The 24900-nt window shown below is 47.1% G+C and overlaps 1 protein-coding gene across 5 annotated transcripts in view; it reads left to right on the top strand.

The window, feature by feature from the left end:
* Positions 1 to 24900, top strand: part of L3MBTL3 (L3MBTL histone methyl-lysine binding protein 3) — a 1294236-nt gene that overhangs the window by 463612 nt on the left and 805724 nt on the right. For all 5 annotated transcript variants that reach the window (XM_069622999.1, XM_069623001.1, XM_069623000.1 and 2 more), the window contains 2 exons: positions 7406 to 7494; positions 24451 to 24555. In XM_069622999.1, the coding sequence (XP_069479100.1) occupies positions 7406 to 7494; positions 24451 to 24555 (194 nt within the window). The remainder of the gene's footprint in view (positions 1 to 7405; positions 7495 to 24450; positions 24556 to 24900) is intronic.

Here is a 24900-nt window from a genome sequence, read left to right as displayed (position 1 = left end):
CTTAATACCCAGAGGTTTCAAAGCGTGGACCCGGGGATCGAACCTGTGTTGCTCCGTGTTGTCTTGCTTCCAAGACAAGCACGTTGCCCCTGAGCTATCCTCCCGATGTCTGACTTAACTTACTCCTTGCTTGTTTGGTTCCAAAAATCATCCAGTTCGTAACCATCCGTTCCCTAATGTAAGAGTAGATGTCATTGAGATTGGCTGAGTCTGTCATATAGTGACCACAAGGTCCATTATAAGTTGGAAGTCATCTGCGTAGTTGGTAAAGTGGAGACCCTTTGCCTCTAGTTTCTCACATAAAGGTTTTATGTATATGTTGAAGAGGGCTGGGCAGATGCATGCCCCCTGAGATACCCCACAATTAATGGGGGCTGGGTCGGAACAGGCTGTGCCCCAACAGATTCTGGAGCTTCTTTCATTTAGGAAAGAATGCATCTATTCAATGGTGTGGTTTGAGCAGTTTCCTGTATTAGCTAGTGTTTCTAGCAGACGTGAGTGATCAAGCAGATCGAATGCTGCTGACAGGTCTAAGAGGATCAGCAGCCATGTCCTACCTTCATCTAGTCTAACTAACATTTGAATCTGCAAGTTGAACAGGGCACTTTCTGTCCAATGGTTACTTCTAAACCCAGATTGTTTTGGGTGGAAGGCTGCTGATGTTTCAAAGTGCGACTGTAGTTACAGTGTTGCAGCTTTAGCCAGGATTTTTAGCCGAAAGGGGGAGTTAGTGATTGGCCTTAGGTTTGCTGGGTCCTTATGACACCCTGTGGTGCATTGGCCACATGCACAGTGCAAGGAGTTTGGGGTCCATGCATGGACAGATAGACAGCAATATGCCCTCTGAATGCACAAATATTTTGGCGAGGTGTGAGTAATGTTTTGTTAGGCCTCCTGAAATGCGTTATACAATCAATACCCGATGCTGGGACCTCTAGAGCACTAAAACAGGTATATGCCTGAAACAATGTGTTTGTATTTAGTGGCAAGGATTAAGTGGGCATGGCATAGGTTGTGGTCTTTGTTGTATAGGTGCCTGTTATTGTATTCTATACTCAATTGAAACCGAACTTAGGTAGTCTATGGCAGGAAATGGGGTGATATATATCAAACAGAGAGTGCTTCCACAAATCCATAAAGTACATATCTGGATTGTAGGTCAAATGACAAGGCAATAGATCCGATTCCTGTCCAAGAAAGAATTTCTTCTCATTTTACAACATGGTTACTGTGTTAGTACTACTAGGGATAGGTCTGTAGAGTTCAGTTGTTTTTCAACACATCCATTATACAACTTATTGGTTGTGGATGCCAGGTTAACGTCAGTGGACATTTTGGTGTAGGACGAGTATCATGCCTTCATCATGACCCAGTAGTGAGTTGTGGGAGCCTTGTCAACATAAATCACAGGAGGGGTAGGGGAGAAGAAAGTCAGAAAATGTTTTGAGGTGAGATAAAGTGCTCTGGATACAAGTTGTGCGCTCACCATAGAGTACAGGTTCTATGGTAAAAAACAGAGAGGCTCTCTCAGTGTGGATAAGTTTATCCCCTCAGTATTGTCCTGTAATACAAATGCATACGGTATGGGCACACAGCTTAAGTATTGCTGTGTTATGGTATGGAAACACGGCCTAACTATGAGAATAGCATTAGCACAGGGTGCATGTATCTGTAGATTCAGGGATTCCCATGACGCTAGAGCCTTTACTGGAGAAGTTTCAATGTGGCAAAGATGTATCAATGCTTGAATCGCTAAGTGTATCAATGCTCAAATCGCTAAGGCCTGCAGCACCTGTTTAGCCAGCAACAATGCTGCAAATTCACCTAGTGATTCACTTTCGTTGTGTGTTATACACAAGGCAGCTGTTCAAAAATAGGTGCCATAGAACTCAGCGTTTAAATATACTGTGGCATGTTACGTGACGTAATTACATAGAGGGAAGACAGAGTGATGTATAACCCATATGATCAATTGGGATTAAGGAATCCGTATACAGTATGGAAAACACATCCTAATTTTAAAAGAATACTTAATATAAATGACGTTTCCACTTTTCGGTTACAATCTAAGGGACTAACACGTCGGAGTACGTGATGGTGTAATAGAGAACTAAATGTTGCAAAATGGAGAATCAAAGTAAAATAACAATTAGGCTGTACTTATACAGTGAACTTGATACGACAGAGATAATTTTTATATTTATACAAACAAAGCTATAAAGCAATCGAGTGAACAAATAGTTAATAGATGTAGCAAGGAATGAAAAAAAACTACTTTTCTCCAGCATGGGGTCTGACATAGATTCACATGCTCAGGCTGGGAATCCCCAGTAAAATAAAAAAAACAGTTTCACTTTCACTTACAAACTGTATTTCTCCTTTAAACCAATCACTGTCCTCTGTGTTATAATGCTCCCATCCTATGGCAGTCCCCTCCCCCAGCCATCTTCAGATTTTTACCACCCACTTCAGTGTTGGGAATCCTTGAGTTTGCTCTGTGAGCTACTTCTGTTTTTTCATGTTTTTCGACGGAAAAGGTTTCTAATTTTGTTCCAAAAGGGCCCATATGCTCTTTTCTCCATGTGCCAACAGCGAGGATCCGTTGTCGGTGAATTTCAGCACCCCTTAAGGTCGCCGAAGTTTCCAGAAGGCCATCTGACCTATTTCGCGCCCACCCACCATGACGGATGAGAAGGAAGGAAGATCCCTCTTCAGCTCCTGCACCAAGTGCGGGCTATGTAATGTGTTTGTGGAAGACAAGCACCTGCAATGCCTCTACTGTCTGCATCCAGACCACAAGGAAGGAGATTGTGAGATATGCCTCTGGTTCTCCATGAAGACGACAAACGATAGGTAAAGTAGACTGGCGGCGTGGCTGAACGCCATGGCCTCTGCCCCGTGCTCTGAGCAGGGTCATGACTCACCCAGTCCTTTGAGGGCGCCTCCTACGTGGGGGCCCAAGACAAGGCCAAGAACCGCAAGTCTGGATCCACTGGGGTCGCTGCGCAACCAGGTCCCGCAGTGAACAGGGTGCGATCAACATCACCATCTGCCACCGTTGCCAGCCGGTAATCCAGTTCCTACTTGAAAAGGAAATCGTCCAACCCGGCTAGGCTGCGGGAGAAGCCAGAGAAGCCACGGACGGAGGAGAAGGACGAACTGCCCAAGAAGGCACAATCTGCGCAGGATAAGTCTTCATCCTCGATAGAGCTGGTGCTATTACAAAGGCGAAGGGGGCTGACCCTGTGAAGGTAGCCTCCGCAGCACAGAAGGTGTTCCTGCCCCCGAGGTGGGAAACCGCCAGTGACTTTGGCAAAGTCTGCTGATGTGTCAGAGAAGGGGATGCTGTCTCTGAGCCCGGTTCCAGCCCCTCAGGGTGGAAAAAAAAAGTGGGGAGCAGGCAAGGACCAGCCCCAGGCCATGGCCCAGGCCATGGAAGTTTTGTTCATGGACGACGAGGACCTGGAGTCCTTACACACAGTCCACAAGGATGTGGAAGAGGAGGATGACAGCAACAGCGTGGGCCTAGTGTTGCTATCACGCCAGATCAGCCAAATGATGTGTCTCTGGGCACCCTGTTGACCCTCCACATCTTGGTGTCGGAGATCCAGCAGAGGAAGCCACAGGGCCCGATTACAATGGTCCCCCAGGCCCCCCGTTCAGCCACCAGCGAAGAGTCATCCGATGCCCCCGTTTCAGCCTCTACATTCACGTCGGAAAACCCTCTCCCACAGTAGACCCAGACACGGGGAGAGATCCGACCACGACGATGACGGACGACAACGATATTGTCGCAGCGGACACCATGGGAAGAAAGGTGATTTACACTGCAGCGTCCACCATCAAGGCGGCCAACGTACTGGCGGTCCCAACCAGGTATGACAGAGAGCTGTGGTACAAGCTGGGTCCGATTTTGGAGTTCCTCCCCGATGACAAGAGGATGAAGGCAATCGCTTTCTTCCAGGAGGGGGAGGTACTGTTGGATCACGCCATCACAGTGGCGCTGGACATTGCTGATACAGGGTTCCGGCAGATGGGGAACAGTGTCTGCATTCGTCACCAAGGCTGGATGAAGGCCACAAATTTTCACCAGGAGGTCCAAGCAAAGGTACTGGACATGCCTTTCGATGGAGATAACCTTTTTGGGAAGGTTGTTGACGAGTCCCTACAGGCCAGCAAAGCGGATACGGAGACTGCCCATTCCCTTGGCACACTCCAGCAGCACTGCACTTCTTTTAGTTCCTCTAGAGGGAAAGTGAGCAGGTTGTCAAAAGGTTTTTCCTCATTGTACCGGACAACACCACCACAATATTCAAGGATAATCAGGAAACAGGGGGGCGCTCCTGCCACGAGTGGGAACTTCAGCAGGACCAAGTGAACTGCATCTTCGTCAAGTGGGCCTGGCCCCAGATCGACCTGTTTGTGATGTTGGCAAACTCCAAATGCCAGAGGTTTGCCAGCAAATTCCACCAACCGAGGAGCCCGGGGGACGTGTTCTCCTTCCTGTGAGAAGGCCTGTTTCTGTACGCGTTTCCTCTGTTGCCTCTCCTGCTACGAGTCATCAACGCACTCAGACAGTGCCAATGCAGGATGATACTTTTTGCCCCGTTGTGACCGAGGCAGATTTGCTATCCAGACCTTCTCAGCCTGTCAGCGTCGCCTCCAGTCAAGCTGCCAGTGGTTCCGGATCTTCACACCAGAGAAAGAGGCGCAATCCTTCACCACGGCCCAGGATTGCTCAATCTCTGAGGGCTTGGCTCCTGCAGCTCTAGGGTTTGGAGGATAGGAGTTGCCTGCGGACTGTAGGGGGTTCCTCGCCAAAAACAGGGTGTTGTCGACTTTGAAGTGCTACGGTCACAAGTGGAAGCGTTTAGCTGCGTGGTGCCGGTCTCAGAAGATTACCCCTCTGAGGGTCACTGCCCTTCAGATTCTTCCATACTTGCTATCCTTGGCCAAGGCCGGACTGGTGCACACACCTATCAAGGTACATCTGGTGGCTATCTCCTGCTACACCAGGTCTCCAGGAAGGTCTTCCCTTTGGTCTCACCGACTTGTCAAGGAGTTAGTCAAAGGACTGTTTGGATATTTCCCGCCGATGAAGGCTCCTGCCACGGCGTGGGAACTCAACGTCGTGCCGATGAGGCTCATGGGGGGGCCCCCTTCGAACCTATGCATCAAGCCCACTCAAGTTCCTCTCGTGGAAAACGGCTTTCCTTGTGGCAGTCACCTCTGCTAGAAGGGTAGGTGATATCCAGACCTTATCCTGACTTTCCACGAATCAAGGGTGGTGCTGCAGACGCATCCCTCTTTTATCCCTCTTTTATGCCAAAGGTTCTGTCGGAATTCATCCTCAACAAGCCTTTAGTGTTACCTGTTTTTTTCCTGAAGCCTTCGTTACCGGCTGAAAGGGCCTTGCACTTGCTGGACGTTGCTGGACGTTGCTTGTGCCATGATGTTTTTTTGTGACACGCACAAAGAGTTTTCGGAATACTTCCCAACTTTTTGTGAACTTTGGTCTTGTGAACCATGGGAAGGCATTGTCCAAGGCTTCCATTTCAAGGTGGCTTTCAGGCTGCATCACATACTATCGATTGGCAAACTGACCGATGCCCGGTCGTTGGAGAGCCCACTCCACCAGAGCGGTCGCTGCAACGACAGCATTCCGGTCTGGTGTGCCCCTGCTGGACATCCCCAGGGCTGCTACGTGGAGGTCCACACACACCTTCACGAAGTTCTACTGCGTTGACAGGGATTCCAGGGAGGAGTCCAGAGACGGCCAGGCAGTGCTGCGCATCCTGTTCCGGAGGTAAGAGTTAATTGCTTCTGTTGAGCCTTGCCAACTCCGTGGTTGTGTAATGTTGTCCTGCTAGGTATTCATTATTCATGAGCATGTGAATCCATGGCAGACCCCATACTGGAGAAGGAACAAGTTACTTTCCTGTAATTATTGTCCTCCAGCATGTGTCTGGCATGGATTCACATGCAAACCCTCCCTCCATCCCCTCTGCGGCTCTTCTTGGTCATACTGCCACTTTACATGCTTACCAAATCTGAAGATGGCTGCCAGAGGAGGAGCTTAGGGAGAGGACTGTCATTGGATGGGGGCAGTATGATCCAGAGGATAGTGATTGGTTTAAAGGAGAACTGCAGTTTGTAAGGGAAAGTGAAACAGTTTTTTCTTTTACGCAGGATTCCCAGCCTGCCGAAAGGGAATATTCATGAGCATGTGAATCCATGCCAGACCCATGCTGGAGAGCAATAGTTACAGGTAAGCAATTTGTTCCTTGTGAAAATATACATTGTAACAGAGTGGTCGCGTGGGTCTGAAAGGAGAGGAACACGTTCTCGAAAGTCTCCGTCTGAAACTGTTCATTGAATTAACAATCACGTAAAGTGTTAAAGGAACCATGCACCTTGAGAAAAGAGAAGGAGCAGTTCTGAAAGATTCCAATCAGCGAAATAGACATTTCAATGGTGTCAACAAGAAGAAGTCTCTATCGCTGAACTTTATAAAACATATAAACATATTTTAACATTGAATTGAATAGAAATTAAGCAGATGGTCTTTTCTAAATACTGAATTAAATGCAAATCTACCAATGGAAGGGAAAAAAACAGAAATTGGGAACTATCTTGGGGAAGGGAACACCAGAGCTTCTGTTGTGAACTATTTTGAACTTGGGGAAGGGAACCCCAGTACATCTGTTATGAACTGTCTTAATCTTGGGGAATGGAACCCCAGGTTCTGATCCAAACTATTTCCCTTTTATTCTATGGAAGACAATTTTGAGACTTTGTTATGAAACGATTTCACACATGGGGAATGGGGTCGAAAAGAAGCTGCGAGCTGGAAGAACCTCAGAACTTTGGGTTAAACACTGTTTTCTTTTGGTTGCTGACATACCTACACATAGTTGTATGGGCAAGTATAGCTTTTGGACACAAATTCTTCAGTTGAACTCCTTGACTCATGTGTTCCTTAGTTTTCTTTAGGAAAATCCCACCTTAGCATAGGGCAAGTAAGGCCTTACGCCATCCTGACATTTAAGTTAATAAAAGTGTTTGAGTTGAAATTTGAATCTGTTGTCTGTGTCCTTCTTCATGATGCCATGAAGAGTACCAGGGTTAGAAAAAGGAAAACCAGAAAGAGCTTCCTGAACAGGCAATGTGTCGTGGAGTATGGGGGAGGGGGGAGCAAACATTTCAGCACCTCTCGAAAGATGTATAGTTTAGAACTTTGTGTGTGCTTGTGCGAGTATGCACACACCCACTTTGGTTAGTTGTTAGTTTTTTTTGTGTGTGTTTTGAAGTTTGTGGTATTTAGTTTTTTGCTTGGTTTACACATTTTACTTTAACAAGTAAAGCCTACATTTCTGTCTTCCACTACTGGGTTTCGATTTTACAGTTGCACCTGCAAAGAGGAAAGTGTGGAACTGGGTATCCTACCTGGAAGAGGAGAAGATGCCAGCAGCCCCTGTGAAATTGTTCCGAGAGGTGGGTGATTTCTACTTCTCACACTTAATTTAAAAAAATGTAGAACACTAAGGTTCAATGCAGTTATATTAGAGAATATGTTGATTTTTATCATATTTTCTCATCTTGCCTCCCGAATGGAGAAAAGCTTGTCCAGTGCTCTGAAATTTGCAGTTGCCGTCTTGACTGGTGTTTATTTAAAGTGGTACTCCTACATACCATCCCCTTTTTTGAATACTAGAAGTACATAGCTACTGAACGGTACTCCTTTCCCCGTCAGTGAGGCGTAAAGGACCAGTAGTTGGAGACAGTGTGGTGTGTGATGTACCGGATGCAGCAGAGTCTGTGCAGCATGCATGTCCCTGGGACATTCTTTTTGAGTTGTCTGATAGTATGCTCTGGCCCCCTCCTGATCTTGACGTTAATATCTTAATGGTGTAGAGGAAAGGAGACTAATGTCTAGGAGTTCACTTGTCTCTGTGACGTATAACCTGTGCTGTTTTGGACTTCTTAAATGGAAAATGGTTGGCATGCTTTTAGAATAGAGGGGGAAGTACTGCTCCCTATCTTTATTATCTGTATGTGAGAAAAGTCTAATATCAAAGCTTTTAATTGTATGTTCCCCTTCAGCATCTCGAATCCGAATCCCGTGAGCTAGGTGAGACAATTTGTTGGAATGACAGGCAGTGGGTGCTTTGCTAGCTGATGCATTGCTGTGATGGATGTAGTCTCAGTTCTATGTTAAAATAGACCGCAGTAAAAACTAAGTGGTAAAAATGTACTGGTTGAAAAAGATATTCAATTTAAATGTAATATCATGAAAAAGTCAAAATGAAGAAAGTAAACCTAATGAAAATAGCCATAATACTTTTTACAATTTAAAAAATGATTTTCTTTCCCAACCATCATCATATGTTTTCATAAGTAACATATCAACACATGGCATCATCAGATCCCTAAAGCTATGCTCTAAACAACTCATGGCATAATATGAAAATGGGGAGAAACCCTTTGCATCAGCAGAATAAAACTAAAAAGAAAGCTTGCAGGTACTGTGAAAAGGAGCTGTCAAACAATAGGCCAAGTCAGGACAAGTCGCAGATGTGCTTTGCCTGAACCTGTTGCTTTCCTGTGGGCCCAATGATGTTCAGTTCGATAAAGCCACTTGGCAAGCCTCCAGTTGGAGAAAAACAGAGCTGTCAAAGATGCATTCCCGCTGGAAAGGTGCTTGGTGTTCAGGCAGCAGTCCCTTGTGAAGGAGGATGGCAAAGGGATTCTTATAGGCATCAGTGAAATGAACAAAAAAAGAACCTGATAATAGGGATTGACAGTTCATCCAGCCAAATCTGATCATGACTGCCCTAAATTCTGTAGAGGAGGTCCCAAGTGAGGCCTGCACTCCAACAGCCCATTTTGAAGTACCAGAAACGTTCACACCGAGATATGTGACGTATGATGAGCAAATAAACCAGCAGAGAACCGCAGTAGGGCTCTGCCCAGTGCCTATCAGAAGAATAATACCTATTGAAGTACCACTAACCAGTCAACCATGGACAGTAAGGTATCCATTGAGAAAACCCTACCAGCAAATGAAACGAAATGGAGATTGCTTAAACACTGTCCCGGAAGAAACTCAAAAGGCCTTAATTGAAGACGAATGGTGACGTCACCAGGGCCCGGACAGACACACAGATGAAAGAAACGACAACCAAAAGATGACACACAGACGAAACGCCATGAATAAGCATATCGTGAACTTAGAAGGAAAGACAATGTTGAAAAATAAAGAAACTTAAGCCATAAACAGGATGAAGATATTCAACCAGCTAACGCTTGTACATGTGCTTGGAAACCAAGAAGCTAGGAAAACAGTGCGGCTTGCTATGCTTAGTAGAAGATAGACCGCGGCAAGCGCCACCTATACATATCTACTTCAACGAAGCACACTATGCAAGTGCGAGTCCACATTACACAAAAGCAGAATTAACTCTGGTTACTAGAGGTCAAACAGGACAGGATTAGTATTTCAGCTAAAACGAGAAGAGATGGCTGAATCGAAAATCAGCAAGAGCAACTCGTGCCTGGGGAGCCAAGGTCAGACCAAGAGAAGGAGCGAACAGTAGCTTCGCGGAATCGAAACCTAAGAGCAGAACAGCCTATCTCAGGAAGGCCGAGATAAGGAGGCCCAGGCAGGTGCCAAGCTGAACAAGAATAAAAGGCGCAAATAGAAGGAAGACTAGTCAGATTCACGGTGTGAGCAGCACATGACCATCCGAGCAGAAAGAGGCACAGGTTCACACCTACGCCTGGCTGTCGCCCAGACAGAGATGATATAACTTTTTCTGACAAGAAGATACAGTTTCGAGGCCGACCACAGCCAACTAATTGACATATAGCTACTAAAGTAATGGTTGATGGAAGGGAGGCCGGGTGAATCTTGGGGCATCCTGCACCTGGCTTACCATTCTGCATACTGCTAAGTAAAGTGGAGATTTATGCATGGGGTTGAAGCCAACCCAATCACAATGGATCAAATAATCTAGGGTCCTATAGATAGTTGAACCAATGGGACGTCGTACTCATAGTGATGTCTACAAGAGTAATCTTAGAAGGAATGGCTTAGACGCCCACCTGATAGTGTTTATCCAATCTCCTCACTCCGTTACCATATACAGATATAGTACCTATAGTAAAGTTACCTTTTCCCAACCAATAGAATTTCATGTTAACTTTTGAGTGTTACACGTCAATGATGACGAGTTTTGGGTATAAATGTTACTGTTTGTATGAAGTTCTTGGGAGTTGAAGCGAGAGGGCTATCGCATCACTGTTGATTTCCATGTTTCCCTGTTTTTTGTACTTGCCATTAAACAGACTCCCCTTTGCCAAACCATTGAGTTGTCCTTATTGGTTGGTGTTGGAGTAAGAAAACCTGCACCCCCATCCATCTCAATGTGCAGCTATCTTGTCTTAAAGTACTGCAGAGCAAACCCTGACTCTATGGGCCGGCCGGGGGTCTCTCCAGTACACTTCCTATTCTGAAGTCTCTGGAAACTCACGCCCTTATATGCTACACACTTGTTGCTATGCTTACCAGTTAAACACAGCTTTGTTGTGGAGTGTCACTGGGCATGCGTTAGGCAGAAACCTGTGCAGTTCCCTTTGGGAACACTGCAAAAGATTTAGGACTACAGGTGTTAGCAGTAATGCTTACCAGTTTAACACAGCTTTGTTGTGGAGTGTCACTGGGCATCCAAACCCAGTGTGCCATTTTAAGGGTGATCTGCAGGGAACAAAATCACAAACCTGATCTGAAAATTGCAGTAGCATCATGTAGCCTTTTAAAAACACAGAAGAGCTGCTACCAACTATTGAGTTAACACAAGGAAGAGAGCAGGGTGACTCACTCACAGTATTATTTGGGGAACTGTGACCTGGGAGATTTATGGACGCCTAGGGTTGCATACATTTAATTATATTGCAATGGAGGCTCACTGAGAAAAAGAGGTTGGTTAACCATGAGGGGGAAAAAGGAGACAAAAGATTGGGGATTCATTGTTAGTAACAGTTTAGGACTTTCATCCTCATAGTGTCATGGCTTTCAATCTGTGCATACATTGTTGACACAGAACATTCTAAATGACATTCTAAACCATTCTTTGCCAAGAAGCATTTGGTTGTTTTTCATTAATAAAAGCAAGCATTATTGGTGGTAGCTATTACTTTAGCAAATAACTAAAACCAGATAAAGGAGAAACAGCAACTAAAAACATATTTTATTTGCCAATTGAGACTATAGAAAGAAGGTCGACTGGGAAATCATGAACAGATAGAGTATGCAAATGTTAGATTATGTTAATAAGCTGTTATGTTCCGCTCATCACCATTGTGGTGGTTTTACAGCTTTTAGGCTTGTCTGATTAATGGTGTATTGTGCCCCTCTTGGGGTAGCCACACAGTTTGTTGGGGGGGATGGGTGAAAGGGTGTTAGAAGTGGGAGTAGTATAGTGACGAACTGTCAAACAACTGGAAAGGTACTGTACGGTTTATGAGGGTGTATGATTGTAGCAGTAGGGGAATATGCATAATCATAATTAGTTGATCAAATGATTGCTGTTCAGGAAAAGTTGAAATACAACTCTCCTGTGGTGCTAAGCAAATTTTGTATAATGGCGGTTTTCATTACTTTGGTGGTGTGGTTCTAAATTGGAGTTTGGTTGTGTAATGGCCTCGGGATGTGCTCAAGTCTGACCTTAAAGTGTGGAGGCCTCTTCTCCAGATAGTTTTGGAACCTCCCTCTCTGTGCACCAGGGGGACAATCTGGAAGTGCCAAGTTAACTGACCGGTTTGCCAGAACCAAGTGTTGACCGTTTACAGCTTAATGCAGGGAACACAAACGGAAAAATGGAGGGAGAGAAAGGGATAATCTCGATCCTCAAAGTGCCATTTCGAATGGATTGTGTCCTCCCACGTATTCCTCATCTTATGATCATTATCTCTCCAGCTTCAGCTGCTTTAAAAAAAAAAATCTTTTTTCGACAGTGGGCCGTTCTCGTTGAGTCGATGTCCCTCGAGGCCTCCGTTCGACTGTCAACTTCATCATCAGTATAAGTAGAGCCCGCAGCGCCCGTTGGCTTCAGTTCTGTTTTACCAAACTAACGCTTTGAGAGAATTATGGCGCTCTTCGGTTCTTCTGTGAAATCTAGTTATCTTTGTTACGAAAATGTCTTCTTAATCAGCACTATCAATGCCTAAGTCGGGCTTCAAGAAGTGCCAAGACTGTGGGTCGAAAATGTCGTTCACCGACCCCCACCGCGTATGTCTGTGGTGCCTTGGTTGCGGGCATCATACCTCCAACTGCTGCTCCTGTCAGGCGATGACCGAAAAGGCTCTCAGGAAGCGTACTGGTAAATTGGCGGTGGGGAGGTTGTCTTCGAAGTCTCCTTCGAAGAGTTAAAAAAAGAGTGAGTCGAGGGATTCCTCTCGATGTAAAAAATCAAAGCGTTCTCGATCGAAGAAGACCAGGAAACGGTGCCATAGGTTTCCTTCGACCTTCAGTGATTCCTCGGCTTGAGGTAATCGGGTGTTCCACGAAATCGGACTCCCCTGCAAAGTGGGATGCATTTTGTACCAGAAGGCTTAAGATCTTCGAGAATGCGGCCTCAACCCCCTCGAAGGACAAGCAGAAAGGCCGTGCCCTTGTCGATCTGCAAAAGGACGACAAAGGGAAGTCGAAGACAAAATCTTCGAAACCAAGCCTTAAACTGGTGATGCATCGAGAAAGAGCTTGATCCGAAAAAAAAAACATTGAGGGTTTCGATCAGTCAGTAACCTAGCCCATTGGGGGTTCAGTCGAAGAAGCACAAAAAGTCAACGATGTCTATGCTTTCGCTGTCTCTGTCGGCGTCAGAGCCGTTGACACCGATATCGAAGTTAACACTGACTAAGGCGATCCCGGCTTCGAAGTCATTGTCGACGATTACTCCAAAATTGTCAAAGCCAGTGGCGGTACAGAAATAGGTTTTCAAACCTTTACCTAAAAAATACTATTTAAAGCCATTTATGAGGAAGATCAACCCTCTGATGATAACACACCACCTTTTGGGCCAGAATTCGGTACCCCTAATGTGCCAGCAGAGCTAATATCTGATGAGTCCAGATTAAGGGTTTTATATGACAACCTTCACTCAGCCAGTGGGTTAGATACCTCTCCTGAGTTAGTTTGGCAAACCAGATCCAACAGAACATGCTGACTCCTCATATAAGAAAACTAATGAGTAAGGTTATAGAGTTTTTAGGCTGGAGCAGGCCTCCTCCTTCTTTTGAACAAGATGATATAACAGACATCTTGGACCACGGTCTCCAGAAAGACCCAAGTTTACCTTTCCACACAGCATTACAAAAAAGGGTCTCTGAAAATTGGAAGCCACCAGAGACTGTGGCTGCAGTAAATAAGAATGTAAAATACAGACCATCCAGCAGCGACCCAGAGTATCTGACTAAACACCCAACACCAGAAAGTTTAGTGGTTCAGGCTGCTTCCTCTACCAAGCAGTCTGCATACCCATCCAAACCTCCTTATAGGGATGATAAGAGAGTGGATGCCTGGGCAACATTATTTTTATGCTGGTAGCATGGCATTAAAGTCGACAAATACGACTTGTACTTTGTCAAGCCTTATGTTTACCCTGTGGGACTGGTAGGTATGGCGGCTGACCACATCCCGGAAGGGGAGGAAAGAGACGGCTTCCTGGCAATCAATAAGGATGGTAAGGAGGCAATGGGTGAATGCCTCCAGTCAGGTTTGGGTACTGCAGACCGCATCAGCGGATCCATGGCGGCTAGCACAGTGTTGCGCAGATTTGCGTGGTTGAGGAAGTCAGGGTTATCACCAGATGTGCAAGCTAGGCTGCTCAACATGCCCTTTGACGGTTCGAGGCTATTTGGCAGCAAGGCAGATGAGAGTTTAGAAAAGCTGCAGACCTTGAAAGTGGCGGCTAAATCCCTTAGCACCGCCATTAGACTGCCTCAGTACCCCTACTATGCCTGTTCTTCCTGGAGGGTAAGTCCTTTCTAATCCTCAATTGGAAGAGGAAGAGGACAAGCCGGTCAAAGAGGTCAGAGAAGATTCTCTCGTGGTGGAGGAGGCAGAGGTGCTAAGGTAACCCAAGAAGTGGCAGCTTTACCCTGAAACGCTGCTTCAACCCCCTCTTAACCACTCTGAGGCCTTGAATCACGAGACCCTGGTGGGAAGGAGACTTAGCATCTGAACGAATGGCGGGGCATTACTTCAGATGCTTGGGCACTGGAAACTATAGCCTAAGGTTACTGCCTTCCTTTCCAAAGAAGGCGTCGGCATAATCCACCGGGGAACAACTCTAATCTGCTCCTTGTGCATGAAATTTTGTCTCTGCCAGAGAAAGGTGCAATAGAACATGTACCTCTAGCGGAAAGGAACAAGGGTTGGTATTACCCATACTTTGATTCCCAAAAAGGATGGAGGATTGAGACCCATCTTGGACTTAAGAAACCTGAACAAGTTCCTGAGGAAGGACAATTTCAAGATGGGTTACCCTTTCTCAAATCCTTCAGGCTCTCCAACTCCAAGACTGGATAGTGTTGTTGGACCTTCAGGATTTTTATTTTTATGTGCCTATCAATCTCAAGCACAGAAAGTACCTGAGGATTGCGGTTCTCCTTATCAGTTTCAAGTTCTGCCATTCGGGCTGACCTCTGCCCAAGTGTTTTCACCAAGTTGATGGCGGTCTTAGCAGCGAGTCTCAGTAGAGGGGGGATTCACGTCCACCCCTACCTGGACGATTGGCTGATCAGGGCACGTTCACCCGAGCAAGCCCGTGAACATATCAGCGTAACCTGCCACTCGTTCCACAGACTGGGCTGCTCCTTCAATTACAAGAAGTCCCACATGATACCATCTCAAAGACTCCAATTCATTGGAGCAGTCCTGGATGCTTCCTCAGGAAAAGCCTCGCCACCCGAGGTGACAGCTCAACACATTCTGCAGATGGTTACCAAATTCCAGAGTGCCCAGCATCTTCCGTCCTTTAATTTTTTGAGGTTGCTCGGTCTCATGGCATCCTGCATTTTTCTGGTGCCAGAGGCTCGCCTGAAAATTATATCCCTCCAATGGGCTCTCACGACTCAATGGCCCCAGTTTTCAGGCAGAATGTCAGACCACCTGAAAGTTCCGAACAGAGTCTCTCAGGACCTTCTGTGGTGGGCTTACAAGGATAACATTCTCAAAGGAGAATATTTTTCACAGCAATGGCCGTATATAACGGTAGTGACGGACCCCTCACTTACGGCGTGGGGAGCCCACACCAACGACCTGACAATCAGCGGCCGTTGGTCTCCCTCGGTGTCCAAACTACATATCAACCTTTTGGAGCTGAGGGCAATCAGACTAGCGCCGAAGGCCTTTCTGCCCTCTGTACTGGGAAAGAATGTACTGATAATGATGGACAACACAGTGGCCATATACTACCTCAACAAGAAACGTCCCATGCCATGGACGTTTCGTCCACATACGACTTGGACCTGGAGTCCTTACATACAGTCCATGAGGAAGTGGTGGAGGATGACGACGACGGCAACAGCAGCGGCATATGGCTTAGTGTTCTGATCACGCCAGCTCAACTGAGGCATGTATCTCTGGACATCCTGTCGACCCTCCACACTTTGGTGTCAGAGATCCAGAAGAGGATGCTGCAGGGCCAGTTTCCTATGCCCCCCCCCCCAGGCCACCGATAGCCTCCGGCAAAGAAGAGGAAGCGTCATCCGATGCCCTTATTTCAGCCTCCACATCCACACCGGGCGCCCTCTCCCTGGGTGGACACAGGGACCGATTCGGCCACGGCAATGACTGACAACGATATCGTCTCAGCGGGCGGCGGGTCTCCGCAGCCGAGAGCGTCCCCACCGGAGGAGGTGGGGTCGTTCCATTCCATGGTCGCCAAAGCCTCTGAGCTTTTCCCGCTTGTGCCAGAGGAAACCAAGAAAGAGGGTACCAGAGGCGTGAGACTAAGAGGAAATCCATCATGGCAGTGCCACTTCTGGACGACATGTGGGAGGAGGGCCTGGCCCTCTTGAAGAGCCCTTGCATGGCTCCGGCAAAACGGGATATGCTGGAGATGAAGTACCAGGTTCCGCAATCTGCACCCAAGTGCCTGAGGTCGCAACCATCGCCCAGTGTTTTCGGCAACCGCAAGGAAACGGTTGGCTAACCCGCCTTCAGTACCTCCGGACGGCGAGGGGAAGAAGATGGACGCCATAGGAAGGAACGTCATTTACACCGCAGCGTCCACCATCAAGGTGGACAATTTACTGGCGATCCTAGCCAAGTACGTCAGGGAGCTGTGGTACAAGTTTGCGTCCCATTCTGGTGTTCCTCAATGACGACAAGAGGATGGAGGTGATCGCCCTCTTCCAGGAGGAAGAGGTAGCATCGGATGATGCCATCGTGGTGGCGTTGGACATTGCGGACACAGGGTTCCGACAGATGGGGTACGGTGTGTGCCTTTTGTCGTCAGGTCTGGTTGAAGGCCACAAATTTCCACCAGGAGGTCCAGGCGAGGGTGATGGGCTTGCCTTTCGTCAGAGATGACCTTTTTTGGAAGTCATCGAGTCCCTGCAGGCCATCACGGCGGATACAGAGACGGCCCGTTCCATGGGCACGCTCCAGCAGCACAGCTCTGCCTTTCACTCCTCCAGAGGAAAGTCGCGCAGGTTGTCAAAAGGTTTTTCTTCTTCGTACAGCCAACCTTCAAGATCCAGGACTCAGGAAGTGGAAGCCTACAGAGGCTGTTTCGAGGCCTATGGTGGAGGAGGCCAGCGCCGCCATCATCCGCAAGGCTGGACGCTGGCGCCAAAGTAGGCCAGAACCGGCCAGGACATCTGGCCCCCAACCATGCACCCCGGTGGATGGCCGGCTGACATGATTAGTCAGCGAGTGGGAAAAGATGGGTGCTGGAGGCTCTCGCCCAAGGACATACCCTGGAGTTTCAACACAGGTGTCTGCTGATCCCTCATGTTGTCCAGCAGGAGCAGCACAATCCTCTGCTCTTGGAGGAGGCACTGGCCATGCTACGAAAAGGGGCAATCGAGTTGGTTCCCCGACGACTCTGGGGCTCGAGTCTATTCCAGATACTTTTTAGTCAAAAAGAAGACAAGGGGCTGGAGGCTCATTCTGGACCTGCGACGACTGAACAAGTGCCTCAAGTCTCAAAAATTCAGGATGGTCATGTTGCAGCTCGTGCTCTGCCAACTGGAAAAAGGAGACTTCACGTTGCTGGACCTGGAAGATGCCTACTTCCACGTCCTCATTCACAAGAACCACCGAAAGTTTCTACACTTCGTGGTGCAGGGATGGCACTACCAGTTCAAGGTCCTTCCTTTCGGCTTGAAGTCGGCACGGCACCCAGGGTGTTCACGCAGTGCCTGGCACCTGTGGCGGCCCATCTGTGTCTACGGTGGATACATGTGTACCCGTACCTTGACAACTGTATCATCCGGGCCAGCTTGCGAGAGTTAGCCGTCGGACACACAGAGATGACCGTCCAGCTGCTGACAGATCTGGGATTATCTGAAGTCACGCGCTGTTCCTAGGAGCCAGACTCAACATGGTCTCTTGCATAGGGGCGCCCTCGGAGGAGAGAGTAGCGGCCATTCAAGGGACAGTGCAACGCCTGTTGTCAAAGAAGACTGACATGGTGCGAACCATCAAGTCGCTGCTCGGCATGATGTCGTCTTGCATCCATCTTATCCAGCTCTGCAGGTTATGGATGTGATGTCTTCAGAAGTTCTTGGACGCTCGGTGGATATAGGTGTCCGGAACTTTGCGGATAAGATCCCGCTCGACGAGGAGTTCCGTCGGTGATACAGTGGTGGGACATTTGCTCCAACATCGCTCGGGGCACAGGGTTTCAGAACCCCCATGCCAGGAAACAGTCACCACAGACTCTTCCCTGGCAGGCTGGGGAGCCCACACCAGACATCTGCACGCCAGAGGCCTGTGGGTTTCCCGGTGGACAAGGATCTCCATATAAATATCCTGGTGTTATGGGCAGTGTTCTGGGCCCTCAAGTCGTTCCTTCCGTCTCTAAAGGGCAAGGCGGAGAGGATCTTCACGGACAACACCACCACGATGTTCTACATCAGGAAGCAGGGAGGGCACTTCATCTGCAGCGCTCTCCAAAGAGGCGCAGGACTTGTGGCACTGGGCAGTCAGACAGGGGATGTTCCTCGTTCCCCTTCCCTGTCAAGAAAGCCATCACAGACTCTTTCAGCAGGGAATTTCACTCCTGCCATGAGTGGGAACTTCAGCAAGACCAGGTGGATCGCATCTTTGTCAAGTGGTGCAGACCCCAGATAGATCTGTTTACTGTGACGGCGAACTCCAAACGCCAGATGTTTGCCAGCAGATTCCACCTACCGAGGAGCCTGGGGAACGACTTCTACTTCCCTTGGGAAGGCTTGTTTCTGTATGCATTTTCCTCAGTTACCTCTCCTGCTACGAGTCATCAGTGCACTCAGACAGTACCAATGAAGGATGATATTCATTGCCCCGGCGTGGCTGAGGCAGATTTGCTATCCGGACCTTCTTAGTCTGTCAGCGTCGCCTCCAGTCAAGCTGCCGATGGTTCCAGATATTCTCACCAGAGAAGGTGGCACAATCCTTCACTACGTCCCAGGTATGCTGAACCTGAGGGCTTGGCTTCTGCACCCCTAGAGTTTGGAGGATATGTGTTGCCGGCGTACAGTATGGAGTTCCTTGCCAAGGCCAGGGTGTCGTCGACTTGGAAGTGCTATGGTCACAAATGGATGTGTTTCGTGATTTGGTGCTGGTCTCGGAAGATTACCCCTCTGAGGGTCACGGCTCTGCAGAGTACATCTGGCAGCTATCTCCTGCTACACCAGGTCTCCAGGAAGATTTTCACTTTCGTCTCATTGACTGGTGGTCTCATTGACTGGTTAAGGAGTTCCTCAAAGGACTGCTTCGATCTTTCCCGCCGGTGAAGGCTCCGGCTCTGGCGTGGGTACTCAGCGTGGTGTTGACGAGGCTCATGGGGGGGGGGCCCCCTTCGAGCCTATGCATTCGGCCCCTCTCATGTTGCTCTTGTGGAAAACTGCTTTCCTTGTGGCCATTACCTCTGCCAAGGGAGTGGTTGAGATCTAGGCCCTATCTTGCAAGCAGCCATATCTGACTTTCCACGAATCGAGGGTGGTGCTGCGGACGCACCCCTCTTTTATGCCGAAGGTCCCGTCAGAATTCCACCTCAACTAGCCTTTGGTGTTACCTTGTGGTTTTCCCGAAGATTTTGTCACTGGCTGAAAGGGCCTTGCACTCGCTGGACGTTGCTCATGCCCTGAAGTTCTACGTGACATCCACAAAGAGTTTTCGGGAAGACTTCTCAACTGTTCGTGAACTTTGGTCCTTTAAACCATGGGAAGGCCATGTCCGAGGCTTCCATCTCAAGGTGGCTCTCTGGCTGCATCACGCGCTGCCATTGGTTGGCGAACCGACCGCTGCTCGGCTGTACGAGAGCCCACTCCACCAGATCGATCGATGCGACGACAGCGTTCCTGTCTGGTGCGCCCCTGCTGGGCATCTGCAGGGCTGCTAAGTGGAGTTCCATGCACACCGTCACAAATTTCTACTGCGTCAACAGGGATTTCAGGGATGAGTCCAGAGTCGGCCAAGCAGTGCTATGCAACCTACTCGCCTGAGGTGAGTCTGTTCTAGAGGTAAGAGTAATTGCTTCTGTTGAGTCTTGCCACCTCCTGTGGTTGTGTAATGTTGTATTGGTATGTATTGGTTATTCATGAGCATGGGAATCCATGCCAGACCCCATGCTGGAGAAGGAACAAGTTACTTAACTGTAATCATTGTTCTCCTGCATGGGTCTGGCATGGATTCACATGCGAACCCTCCCTCCGACCCCTCTGCTGCTCTTCTTGGTCATACTGCCACTTTACGTGCTTACCAAATCTGAAGATGGCTGCCAGAGGAGGGGCTTAGGGAGAGGACTGTCATTGGATTGGGGCAGTGTGACCCAGAGGACAGAGATTGGTTTAGAGGAGAAATACAGTTTGTGAGTGAAAGTGAAACTGTTTTTTCTTTTACTGAGGATTCCCGGCCTGCCGACGGGTGATATTCATGAGCATGGGAATCCATGCCAGACCCATGCTGGAGAACAATAGTTACAGGTAAGTAACTTGTTCCTTAGCAACCATACCCAGAGGGAACTAAAAGACAAGAATACATTTAGGCTAACATTATCCACACATTACATGAAAAAGAGATTAAGTAAACCTTTACGGACATACAAAGTAACTAAGTATTTTCCATTGACAGGAGTGGAATGTAAGACTTAAAAAATACATTTAAAATTAAGGGCATATGCTAAAAATGTAGTTTTTGGACCTGAAGCTCAATGGACCAAGTGGGAAACAAAGACAAATTGCAATGTCCAGTTACGTACTTTGGAAGAGTTTCAGGAAAGTTTGTCAGGACACTAAAAGGTAAGAATACATTTAGGCCAACAATGCCCGTAAATCACTCTCCTATGAAAGAGATGAAGTAAACATTTATAGAAATACAATGTAACCCAGTATTTCACATTGACAGAAAGTACATTTCAAATCAAGGGCACATGCTAAAAATGCAGTCTTTAGACCTAAAACTCCAGGAATCCATAGGGAAACCAGGAAAAATAGCAATGTACTAGTAAGTACCTGGAAGAGTTTCATGTAAGTTTGTAAAGTTTCATACGAAACACAGGACAAAGTCAGTATGCAGATCTGCGTTAGGAGTGAAAAGCAAGGTAAGTCCAAGTTCTAGCCTACACGTGTGGAGGTGGCGGCAGCCCACTACCGGGGACACCAGAAAAGACCCACCTTGAAGAGATCCAGGTCAAGGTTTAGGTACAGTAGCCCAAGGAGGAAATGCAACAAAAAAGGTATCTGCCCTGAATGCAATTCATTGGGGAAGGGTTGTTCAAGTATGCCTACAGAAATGTTCAACTACGGCCCATGGGGACCTCTGAAGGTATGCAGGTGAATATCTGGATATACCCACCAACCCAGGGCCCAGAAATAAGTGTTATGGTTATTGCTCCTGTTAGGCAAGATTGTATGTAGTAACCCTGTGGTAGACTACACCAGCCTTGTCCTCATGGCAATCGGTAACCCAACCTTTGATATAGGCCTGTACTACACAAGTTGGTAGAGTGACTGAGCAGCCAGGCTTATCTCAAGGGGGACAATGTGAACTGTAGAGTTGTAACATGAAGATTATTCCAATAACACTTATACTCAAGGTTTCGTGATTAAAATAATTATTTATTAATTTAACAGTCAGTTTTCAAATAAGCCTTCTTTAGAAGGGAGCAATATGCAACACTTAAATATACTTCTACAATACACTCCTTCAGTTCAGTTCAGTTAAGTAATTAGATACCCTTTTGGGATGGCACACAGACACTTCCTACACGCTCCGGTGACATCAGTTGCTAGGACACTGGACAATAATATATCACTTTTCACACTTAAAAGGTAATACTGAAGGTGTGGCAAAAAAAGAAAAGGTTAGGGGAGGAAACACTGGTTAACAAGTTTCTCCAACAGGTAAGCATGTTAGAATCCCCCAATGAAATATGGATTAACCCTTTCCCAGCTATACAAGTAAGGTATGCATGACCTTTTGAGGGATAGTTCAACACAGAGTCAGAGGGTAAGAAGAGTCTTTAGGGAACCAGGACAGCCAATGTCACTTGAGCAAAGTCTATGGGATCTGAGGCACTTCTTGAAGATAGTAAAAAGTCTTGCAAAATGTTAAAGAGAGATTTGGTGTAAAAAGAAATCACTGTTGGGCCGCAAGCTGGGAGGCTTGTGAAGGGCAAAGATGCAAGCAACTCTGCAAAGGCCAGCCAAGGGTCCAGTGAGCACAAGCAAGCTACACACAACAAGAGGTAAGTACCCCTAGTTTACAGTACCTTGAGTCTGAAGAAAACGGTTCCAGCTGACTTCTGTTCCTGTTGCAGTCCTGCAGATCCTGTTGTTCCTGGGCCTCAGTCACAGGGACAAGAGGTAGGACGTCTGGGGTCTCCTGCACTGCAGTTCGAAGATCGGTGGCAATAGGCACACTTCAGATCAACAGCACTTTGCGGTTTCAGCTTCTCGCAAATAGCACCATCGCACTTCTTGGACACCTTGTGGATTTTTCTTGCTTCTGGGGTCCAGCACCCTGTTGAGGTGGCTCAGGCTTGGTTAGTCCTGCTTTGAGAGAGCCTGGAAGATCTTCCTGAAGCTCGGGTCCTGCTTAAAAACGATTCACTAGATTCTAGAGTTCCTGTTCCCTGATACTCGGTTCTTGCAGCAGCAATGTAAGTACAGCCAGCAGAGAAAGGAGTTCCAGTAGAGTATGTCTTGGAGTCGATTGGTCCCACCAACCCAGGGAGAGAAGTTGTCCTTTCCGGGCTTCTCTTTTCAATGTCGAAATTGGAGCTTCATGACTGCAGCAGGGCTTCACCGGGCAAACCAACGGTCCAGGAGGTGCAATAAGCTTTTCTTCCAGTTTCTTTCTTCGGTTCCTTCGTCCAGTGGTCCACTCTCCTTCCTTGCAAAAGACCTCACCTTTTATGCATTTCTCCTCCATTCATTTGCAGCCTAGCTGTCACTCACACAGCAGGGTGGTTGTCCTTCAAGGACAGCCAGCCGCCAATGACCTTTGGGTGCATTCCTGAAACCAAGGTGACGAAGCACAGGGAGTTTCGGGAGCCTTACTTGATTCTTGCCCCTGCCAGACATGCTGTAGCCAGAGGTGGGCTTCACCAGAGAATCCCGCCAAAGTCAAAACGAACAAAGGTACCAAACCTGGTTTGGCACGCAGAGTAAATCTCAGGAAGGACCTTTCCATCAAAAAATGGCGAAAAAAGACCAGGACCATTTTGACAAAATGGGCACCCATGGGTGCTATCCTGCAGCTGCGAATGCAGCCCGCGGTAAACCACACAATGGTAGGAAAAAGTAAACCACTGCCACCAGCCATTAATTGTAGAAAGGATAACATAAAAATGTTACATGAGAAGATAGACAACAGGGATACTAAGTAACCCCTCCAGCACCCTATTGTAACATAGTATGTGCTGGGTCTATAAAGAGACAAATGTAAGTAAAGTCAATTTCACTTTACTGGTCTTGGAAACAGTAGTTATCCAAGAGAAGGTATTTAAACCTTAGCAGAAATCCAAAGGATTTCTCTGTGACACTGCACTGAGGGTGCTGTGTGTCACCATGTAAAAAGATGATGCCTATTGTCTGTCAGACTCCAAAACCAAAAGAAACACAGGGTTCAAATCAAAGAAGGTGGAAATCTGAGCTGAAGTTAAACCTAGGATGCAGGATTAATCCAGAATTCCCAGATCTGGTTCTATAAATGCAACAACTGCCCAAAAATAGCAAACATCTTGCAGCAGGCAATTAAAACTTCTCTTCTGAACATCCTACAGAATTCAAAGTAGGAACAGAGTCTCTCCTAGATAACCCATACACACAGGAACAGGCCTAAACTAGCCCACAGATCACACAAGGGGCTCCAAACAAATATTTTGGCTGCCAGCCAATAAGGCTGGTACCAGAAACCTCCAAACACACAGGACCATTCCCAAGGAAGAGTGACGACCAGCCCATAGCCGGGAAATGCTCTAGAACAGTGTAATCCCTTATGGAGGGTGCAGGACTGGGTGCAAGTGATTCCATCTGTGCACAATGGTTATTTTAAGCCTGCACAATTCTTTCCCAAGACAAAGGAAGCACAAGAAACAAAATGGCCAATGGTAGAACTTGAATACATTTTGGTAGCCACTTGGGGTATTAAAGGTACATTGGGCTGCTAATGTGGAAAATCACTCTGCACCCCTGGTGAAAATAAAACTGAATTGGTTTTGGGGAGTATGCTGGTAGTATATGCAATGTAAGGTTATACAATCAGCCTTTGGTAAAAACAAATATAACGCACCGCTCGCCTGGTATCCCTATGGGCTACAGAGGACCATATACTGAAAAACAGTTGCAGTGGCAGGGAGGACTTCAACAGTAGTTCCTCTGACCACAAAGTTCCAAAGATCCCCAAAAAAAATCAAGCGAGGAAAAGAAAAAGTGTAGGGGTCCTTACAATAAGATAGAAAAACATACAAAAATGAAGTTCTGCCGTAACAGGATCTGTCTAAACTGAAGCATGCTTCTGATGTGTGAGTAAATAAATTCTGTGTTTACGGTGCAATCGTTTTTCAGTCTCAGGTATGTGTTTATAAGATGCATTTTCATTGAGTGCTAATTTTCATGTTGAAGGTGTAAGTATGTATTGTATATTTGTAAATTGAGATGTAGTTCTGCTGTCTGAGGTATGAGCCTAAATGAATTCTGATATTCTTGATTTTATTCTTTTTCCCCTTGCAGTACCAGTCTTTTCCACTGAGCAAGAACGGGTTTAAGGTTGGAATGAAGATGGAAGCCTTAGATCCCGACCATCCGGCGCTGTTTTGTGTTGTCACTGTGGCAGAGGTAACCTATTTTAATATTTTCTTAGCACATGCATGTGATCTGCTGTTTGTTTAGTTGTCTGTTAAATGCATTGGCTGCGTACACAGTCGGTTTTCCAAGTACATTGCATCTTACTGCCTCCTGTGGCTCCCGTTCCCACCACTTTGATCACATAGGATTTTTCAAGAGTCCTCTAGTGAGGATTTAGAAAAACCCACCTTTGGCCTAGGAAGATCGTGTTTCGTCCACCTTCTGTCTCCCCTTCCTTGTCTTGTCGTGCCTAGAAACCCTTGTGTACAAGCGCGTTATAAATTACTTATCATATCATATAATTTGGTGTTATGTATATATTTTCACCAAGGTACT

This window comes from Ambystoma mexicanum, chromosome 11, assembly GCF_040938575.1.
Source record: "Ambystoma mexicanum isolate Mex_15411 chromosome 11, UKY_AmexF1_1, whole genome shotgun sequence".
Taxonomy (NCBI): Eukaryota; Metazoa; Chordata; class Amphibia; order Caudata; family Ambystomatidae; genus Ambystoma; species Ambystoma mexicanum.
The sequence above is the reverse complement of the archived record's forward strand: the minus strand, read 5'-3'. Positions and strand labels throughout refer to the sequence as shown.